Source organism: Prionailurus bengalensis, chromosome B4 (genome assembly GCF_016509475.1).
Source record: "Prionailurus bengalensis isolate Pbe53 chromosome B4, Fcat_Pben_1.1_paternal_pri, whole genome shotgun sequence".
NCBI lineage: Eukaryota > Metazoa > Chordata > Mammalia > Carnivora > Felidae > Prionailurus > Prionailurus bengalensis.
Window position 1 is genome coordinate 58,029,481 of NC_057358.1, and position 9,263 is coordinate 58,038,743.

Genomic DNA, 9,263 nt, shown 5'->3' on the forward strand with positions numbered 1-9,263 from the left:
GCACCTCCCTCCTTCATTGCATACACCCGCCAGGAAACCCCTGTTTACAGCCAGAGACACCCCAAGACCTCGTGCCCCAAACCCCCCACCTCCTATGCATCTTAACAATTGAAAAAAGCTTCCTCTTCCTTCCCAAACTTCAAGACAGGTAGGGGAGGGAGCGGCGAGCAGTCTTCCACCTCCGTTCACAAATGCGGCCGTGAAAAAGCCTGAGGAGGGACATCCTGTGAGCAAGTTCGAAAAGAAAAGGAAGGAAGTTCGAAAAGAAAAGGAAGGTCTGAGCATCAGACTTCAGTCGACCAACCACGACTGACAAAGAAGGTACTCGAAACGTCTGCGTGGAAACGAACCACGCTCGTCTTTCTTCCGCCCCCTTTCTGCCAACTGTGCTTCTGCGGGATCGCAGGCTCAATCCATGCCCACGTTTTTACAAAACACAGGCAGAATCGTAAGCAGTTACCTTCATGGTTCGGCGGGCCGTGAAGAGCGCTGGAACGGCGCGCAGGGCAAGCCCGGGGCGTCCCAGGCGCTCCGGGGCTGCGCGGGCGGGGGCGACCGGGGCGCGCGGCGGCGGCTGCGGGAATGAATGGCTGGGCACCGGGCCGGCGCGGCGGCGGCCACACGTGGCGGGCGGGATTGCTGACTGGTCCGCCCGCAGCGGAGCTCGCCGGCTCTCTCTCTAGCAGATTGCATCAGCAGGAAGAGTCTCGAGGCTGTGTTTCCCCCAGACCGCCCCCAGAGGGTAGAGTCACTCCCAGCACCGCGAGTCAGACCCAGCGCCCTCCCCAGCCGCCCTCGTTCCTCACTCCTGGGGGGTGCCAGTGTTGCAGACACGTTTCCACATGTTACCCCGCGCTCGGTTAGTGCCTGTGAGTGTGCATCCGCGTGTGGGGATGCCAAGGAGAAGGACGAAATCAATAGATCGTGATTGTCACTCCCTCTCAGCTGGCTGCGCGCCCGCCTCACTTCCCACCATCCCCGAAGTAACTTTCCCGAAAGTCCTGTTCAGAATTCTACGGTGGATTCCCGTCATCGAAAGCAGAAAATTTTAAACGTATGTTTTTAATGTAAAGAGCATGTGTCTGGTTTTTAAAAGTTTACCAACCTCGGTTTCTCCCATCCTTTATTTTTAGTCCCACGGCCCACCCTCAGATACAACCATTTTTTTGCCAGTTTCTTGCGTATCTGGAAGAATAATCCTTAATCCTGGGAGCATATAGAATTCTTTCTGATGTGAGCCTTGCCTGCTGGCCCAGTTCATCCTCTGTGGGACCCTCTCCGCAGCACAAAAGATACAGCACTGCTACTTTTCCATGCCCAGCGGCTCAGGTCAGGCTCCTGGCCTTTGCTTAATGGCCCTTCTGGTTGAGGTGCTCTCTCCGTCAATCTGGCAATGTCCTATTTTTGTCAATCTCAAATGAAACCTTTGTTAGGACGTCTTTGCAGAGTCTCTCAAGCAAACTTGAACCTGTGCACTGTGCTTTATCCACAGCCTTTATTAAATTCAATTTTCTTTTAATTATGTGTTTGCACAGATAGTACTTCATTAGATTAGGAGATTTGTAACGACAGATCCCAGTGTTGAACAAAAATATGTGTAGGGGCTGCTTAACAAATGTTGGTTAGGTGAATGCATGATTCAATCATTCAACAAATTTATTCATCTCTTATTACATATCAGATGCTGGGCAAAATACTAGGCATAAAGTAGTAAACAACAAAAATGTTCTCATGCTCATAGAATTCATATTTTAGCGTGGGAAACAGAAAACAAACATTAATCCAGGTAGCAAAATGTTCATGCACTGATTTACACAATGAAATATCGTTTGTTAATAAACAAATGAATTACTGATTCATACTTACATAGGGCATGAATTAACCTTGAAAACATTATAAGACATGAAATAAGACAGTCAAAAATAACCATATATTGTATGATTTCCATTTTTCTGAAATGTCTAGAAAATGGATGGTTGTTGCCAATGGTAATGGGGAGTGATGGCAAATGGGTACAGAATATCTTCTTGGGGTGATTAAAATGTTCTAAAATTAGGGGCGGTTAGGTGGCACCTGACTTAAGCTCAGGTCATGATCTCACTGGTTCGTGAGTTCAAACCCCACGTGGGGCTCTGTGCTGACAGCTCAGAGCATGGAGCCTGCTTTAGATTCTGTCTCCCTCTCTCTCTGCCCCCCCTCACTAACTCTCTCTCTCTCTCTCCCTCTCTCTCTCTCTTTACGTCTTTCTCTCAAAAATAAACACTTAGGGGCACCTGGGGAGCTTAGTCGGATAAGCGTCCGACTTCGGCTCAGGTCATGATCTCACAGTTCGTGGGTTCGATCCCTGCGTTGGGCTCTGTGCTGACAGCTCAGAGCCTGGAGCCTGTTTCAGATTCTGTGTCTCCCTCTCTCTCTGCCCCTCCCCTGTTCATGCTCTGTCTCTGTCTCAGAAATAAATAAATATTAAAAATAAATTAATAAATAAACATTTTAAAAAATAAATTTTAAAATGTTCTAAAATTGGATCGTGGTAATGATTGCACAACTGTGAATACACTAAAAACCAGTGGATTATACACTTTAAATAGATGAATTGTATGATATATGAATTTTATCTCCATAAACATACTACTTTTAAGAATCAAGTTGCAAATAGTAAATTTAAGAGGAGAAAATAGGGCATTAAAAGGGAAAAGAGCATGATAGGACATTAGACCAGAATTAATTTATGTGTCAATTCTAGAGCATGCCTGTCAATGACTTCTAGATCCAATGACTACCTAAGGATTCTTTTGATGTTAGCAATAGAGGAAGAGAGAAGGGGATATAAAGAGCTTTAAAAGAAGGTAGAAGTGAAAGAGGAATTAGGGAATGAACATATCCAGAAGAGTATGAGAGCAATCTGGCTATGTCTGCCCTCCCATTTCCCTCCAATGTTGAGAGGAGGGTCCCACAGTTCTCCCTCATTGCTACATGTAAACTCTCCCAAAGCTTCCCTCCTAGACACCCAAAATGTTTTTTTTTTTTCAAATGAAGAGGGTCATCATCAACCAAGATTGTTACTCTGCCAACAGCATTACACTTCAAGAAAGTCACAGTTAAAAGATAAGAGGGGTGCCTGGGTGGCTCAGTCGGTTGAGCGTCAGACTTCGGCTCAGGTCATGATCTTGCATCTTGTGGGTTAGAGCCCTGGGTCGGGCTCCGTGCTGACAGCTCAGGGACTGGAGCTTGCTTCGGATTCTGTGTCTCCCTCTCTCTCTGCCCCTCCCCCACTTGTGCTCTGTCTCTCTCTCTCTCTCTCTCAAAAATAAACATTAAAAAAAAAAAAAAGATACTAAAGGCAGCTGAATTCTCCAAACTTAATGTATTCCATATCTTTACCTGTAGGCAGGGACTTTAACTATACTTGAAGAAGAGACAAAATAGTTCTAACATACCCACACTAGCTTTGAGATTGATTTCAGAGCCCCAGAGAGCTCAACTCCTTTTTGTCACCACTGTTTGAACAGTCTTGTTGTTATCATTATGAAAATTATATACCAACTACTTGCAGAATTTCTCTTCTGATTCTTACTAAATCTTATCTAGAGGAAGGGAAACTCACAAATTTTCCCTGTTCCTGGGACTTGGGAAAAAGTTAGCAGAAAGCAATGATGTTTTCTGTCATAAAGAGTAGAGGGAAGTGTACTCTAAAATTCCACTCTACCAATTTAGGGGAACAAAATCATTCCTCTCTTTATTTCTCAAATGAAAAATACTGCAAAGTTTTATCTTTTTATATTTCATATATATCTCCCATTACATATATGTACACACACACACCAAAAAAAATTAAATATTCAAATTCAAATTGCAAATAGTAAATTTAAGAGGATTAAATTAAATTAAATATTCAAAAATCATTTATACTGTACTTTATGGGAAATATATAAAGTTTTCTAGGACATTTTACACCCATTGGACCTATTTTTAGCCTTACTGTACATCTTCTAGAACCTAATCTTCATGTAAAATTAGACTCACTTTATCAGAGAGCATTGGCTGCCCCATCAAATGTAGGGGAAAACCAAGTTGGATGATCCCTTATGCCCAGAAGTGGTGATAGCCAAGGAAGGAAAAGGTAATTATCCAAAGAGTTCTTGTTGGACATGGAAGCAGTAGCAGCCTTCACATCCAGCTGCCACTAAATACCTCAATAATCTTTGGATAAACTATTTCTGGCCGAAGGGGGAAAAAAAAAAGATTAGTGTTTTTACAACTCCTTCACACTTCTTAGTTTGATTCTTTATTTAGGTCTCTCAAAGAACAAATCAGACTCAAGCCTAATCCTAGAGCAATATCCAAAGTAAGTTAAGAGAAGACTGAGGAGCTATTTAATAAATGATCATCAAACAAAGGGATGACACAGATTGGGGAAAATCACCGGCTTTAGATGCAGATCTGAATTTGTATCCCCAGTTGCACTGATTTGTAATGTACAAACTTTCGCAGGTTATTTAATCTCTCTGAAACTCAGATTGATTTTTTTCTAATCACTAATATAAAGAAAGGAGCAGTTAATTTGGAAGTATAAGAGAGAGAGACAAGTTAATACATGCACAGTGCCCAGCATTAGAGGCTTCCTGTGTATGCCCCACATATCTCCTATGAATCTTTCAATCCTAATCACTTTAGAACAAGTACCAGCTACTCATTTTCCATGACTAATAAGTGAAGGATATAAAATGAAGGTACAACAATAGAAATTCAAGAATATTAAAAACACATCACTTATTAGCCAAGAAAAAATCTGGGGTGCCTCGCTGGCTCAGTTGGTAGAACATGTGACTCTTTATCTTGAGGTCATGAGTTCCAGCCCCATGTGTGACAGAATTTACATAAATTTTAAAAAATTTAAAAAAAATATGAGGAGAATTTATGGAATCTTTCTTCCAGGTTCTTTTTTTTTTTTTAAGATTTTTATTTTTAAATAATCTCTACACCCAAGTGGGGCTCAAACCTACAACCCCAAGATAGAGAGTTGTATGCTCTACCAACTGAACCAGCCAGGTGCCCCTCTTCCAGATTTTTAAAAATAAGCTAATTCTTGAAAGAATGTTGTAAATCTTCCTGCTAGTTCTCTACAGTCTCTCAGGGCACCTCCCACCCTGACTCTTAAAACTGACCACTCTCTCCTTGAAATCCTTCCCTTCCATGATACTGTGCTATTCTGGACTTTCTCCAGTCTTACTGACAGGTCCTTTTCTTTCAATTATGATCACGATTCTTTTTTCCTCAGGCCTTCTAGATGTGGACAAGATAATGGTCCCACCAGAATCTGACCTTAAATCTCCTTGCTTTATACTCTGTTCCTAGGTGATTTCAACTGTTACCTCTAGTCTGATAATTTGCAAAACTATGCCTCTAATTTTAATCTATTTCCTGATCTCCAGAACTTTATTTCCAAAGGCCCATATCTGGTTCATCACCTTTACTTCAAGCCAGTTGGTCCAAATTCAAGCACATAATCTTCCCTCTTAAACCTGCTTGTCTTGTCTTCCTTCTTTCTGCTGATGCCATCAGCAACCTTCCAGTCATCCAGGCTCCAAAGTTGAATACAGTTCATGCCATCATGGATAGCTTTTAAAGCAGGAGGGAAACATATGAGCCTCCCACATCCAACTATCACTAGGCCTTCCCAATTCCATCTCCACAAGATCTCTTATAACCTTCCTGCTCTGTCCCCATTCTCATTGCCCTACTTTCTTTAGTCATTTATCATGCCTTTCCCCTGGATTACTGTTATCCCTGCCTCCAATCTCTTCTTGCCCCAATCCACCCAACACACAGATGGCCAGTAATCTTCCTAGCCCTCAGTTCTGATTAGATTTTCCCCCTACTCAAAAGAATGTAACTTGCACTCATATGCTTTAACATGAGCCAGACTAGAGCATATGCTGTGTGCCTAAGCACATCTGAAATCTTCCCTCCTTGCTTTTAAATAACACTACTTGGAACTTCTTTCCCTCCAGCTTGCTTGCCCAAATGATATCCAATCTTCAAGATCCATTTCACCTAGTATTGTCTTCTTACAGTCTTCCCTGAAGACTGGCCCTATAGACCTGTGGTTCTCAACTGAGAGTGGACATTTTCAGACTATTCCTCTTCAATCCCATCATGTCCTCTTCTACCTCTTAATAACTCTTTACGTATTGATCACCCTTGGGTTTTCATCGTCTGTTCTCAACATTTTTTCTCATTCATTGAAAATGCTGTCCGTGGGGGGCGCCTGAGCGGTTCAGATGTTTAAGTGTCCGATTCTTGGTTTTAGTTTAGGTCATGATCTCATGGTTTTGTGAGTTTGAGTCCCATGTCAGGCTATGCACTGCCAGCGTGGAGCCTGCTTGAGATTCTTTCTCTCTCCTTCTCTTTCTGCCCCTCCCCCACTGGCAGTTTCTCTCCCTCTCTCTGTCTCTCTTTCAAAATAAATAAATATAAAAAAAATTTTAAATGCTCTCTATGGGTGAGTTCATCTACTCTTCATCCAAAACTACCAAAAGACCCTTTTCCTCCCTTTCTTCTTTGAACAAAACCCTGATTCTCGCCCCCCACCCTCCACCCCCTCGGACAGAGGCACAAAATATGCTTAGTCCTGGGGGATGAATGATTATTAATCCAAGGCAGTAATGACAATCTTATTTGACTTTTATTTTTTTTTTTTTAATTTTTTTTTCAATGTTTATTTATTTTTGGGACAGAGAGAGACAGAGCATGAACGGGGGAGGGGCAGAGAGAGAGAGAGACACAGAATCGGAAACAGGCTCCAGGCTCTGAGCCATCAGCCCAGAGCCCGACGCGGGGCTCCAACTCACGGACCGCGAGATCATGACCTGGCTGAAGTCGGACGCTTAACCGACTGTGCCACCCAGGCGCCCCAAGACTTTTATTATTTTTTAAGTTTACTTATTTATTTTGAGAGATTGAACATAAGCAGGGGAGGGACAGAGAGAGAGGGAGAGAGAAAATCCCAAGCATGCTCTGTCCTGCCAGTGCAGACTTGGACTCAGGGCTCTATTTCACAAACTATGTGATCATGACCTGAGCCAAAATCAAGAGTTAGATGCTCAACTGACTGAGCCACCCAGGTGCTCCTCATTTTACTTTTCAGTATACCTATTTTCTCATACTCTCTTGAGCCAGGGAGGACCAAGGAATCAAGTTCTAATCACTGAGACCTAAGAGGAGGTATCTAAGTGCTTCTAAGAAGGGTCATGCCTTCTAATTAGAAAAACAACAAAAAAGTCAGGCAAGGAGACCTTGCCGGTGCCATTCCCTTCTTCATTTAAAAAAAAATTTTTTTTAATGTTTATTTATTTTTGAGACAGAGAGAGACAGAGCACGAACGGGGGAGGGTCAGAGAGAGAGGGAGACACAGAATCTGAAGCAGGCTTCAGGCTCTGAGCTGTCAGCACAGAGCCCGATGCAGGGCTCGAACCCACGAACCGTGAGATCATGACCTGAGCTGAAGTCGGACGCCCAACCTACTGAGCCACCCAAGCGCCCCTCCTTTCTTCATTTTAAAGGTTGTTTATAAATGTATGTTTCAGGGAGCTGCCAGTAGCCATGCTGCAACCATGAATGACACGCCCAAGATCAAAAACCAATATATTGAAGATGGCAAAACAGAGAGAGAGCCTGGGCTGTTGAGCCACCTTGCCAATCCTGGAATTGCCCACCTTCAAAATATTTGTCTTAAGAGATAATTAAATGTCTTTATTGCCTTGCTGCTATTGGTCAGGTATTTTATTACTACCACTGAAAGTATTCTTTGGCTTCAATTACATCTACAGTCCAGTGCCACTTGCTTCAAGAATTCTTTACTCATCTTTCCCATGTGTTTTCCCATGTGTTTGACCCAAAGGCATCTCCAACTCAGTAGGAAATATCTTATGTATAATTAACTTATATTTACTCTCAAATCCTTTTCTCAGCAAACACACACACACACACACACACACACACACACACACCCCTACCATACGTTGTATGCTTGGTAGGCTCCCCTTGCATTTCCTATGTTTCTTAGTAACAGTATACTTTAACTAGTAGCCTGAACAATTGCCAGTCAACTTCAAATCCTATCTTTCCTTTACTCTCCACCAATTTCATCATTTATAATTTCCATAAACTTTTCTCTTTACTATTTCTCAAATTTGTCTTTTGTTCTTAATACTCATTAGAATGCCTTACTTCAAACTTCATCATCTCCTGGTTGGACAGTAGCCTCTTAACTATTATCTGTGTGACATCTGGACATATTAATCTATCTTGACCTTATTTTCCTTACCTATAAAATGAGAATTAAAAAGCCTGAAGTTTTCATGAAGACCAAAAGAGCTATTATATGTAAAGTAATTAGAGCTATTACATGTAAAGTAATGTGCCTAGCACATAGTAAATACTCAGTAAACATTAGTTATTATTATGGCCTTCAATTTCTCCCAACTAATATGTTTGTTTTGTTTTTTTATTATTCTGTAGGATGTTTATCTATACCATAAAGCACCTTCACTAAATCACTACTGCCCAAATACTCTCTACTTTAACCAAACCATTTTATGGAAGTTTCAAAGATCTTGTTTAAAACACATCAAATTAGGTTCAAGACACTCTCTTATATGACTTCTTAACACATATATCATTTACAGCCTGCTCAGACCTTCCATTTCAAAACGCCTGAAGATTTCCTTATACGGTACACAACTTTTATCTCCTTTTAAAATCGTCATTTTCTTCCATCTTCAAATGAGAACTAACACCCAAGTATCTAGAAAATCTTTATTTTTACTCTAAGCCATTCATGTACACAGTTATACCCTTGACTCCTTTTGAAGATGCTCACCCCAGGCTCCATCCCAGATTTACTGAATCAAAACTGCTGGGAGGGTGGGTAGGGGTAAGACTGCAACATTTGCATTTGAACAAGCACCTGAACCCACTGATATGCATACTGATGTTTGACACAATTGAACTAGACTTTCTCATCTCCCAGAACTACTATACCTCTAAAATTTTTATGAAAACATTATCCTCCAAACGAAGCCCCCTATCCTTCAGTTTTCTCAGGTACACATAGTAAATCTGTTCTTCAACTTTATCCACCTTTTTAGCCTTTTGACATATATAGAAAGCCCTCAATAAATATTTGTTAAATAAAGTTTAACATACACTCTAGTCCTGCCTAGGGATTCTCCTTTGTCTTCATATTTTTCCATATCTAGAAT

At 41.6% G+C, this 9,263-nt stretch overlaps 1 protein-coding gene across 1 annotated transcript in view; it reads right to left on the minus strand.

Annotated features, from left to right (window-relative positions):
• Positions 1–899, minus strand: part of BCAT1 (branched chain amino acid transaminase 1) — a 108,558-nt gene extending 107,659 nt beyond the window's left edge. The window contains exon 1 of the mRNA XM_043564793.1: positions 461–899. Coding sequence (XP_043420728.1) covers positions 461–466 — 6 coding nt within the window. The 5' untranslated portion in view covers positions 467–899. The remainder of the gene's footprint in view (positions 1–460) is intronic.
• Positions 900–9,263: the final 8,364 nt, after the last annotated feature.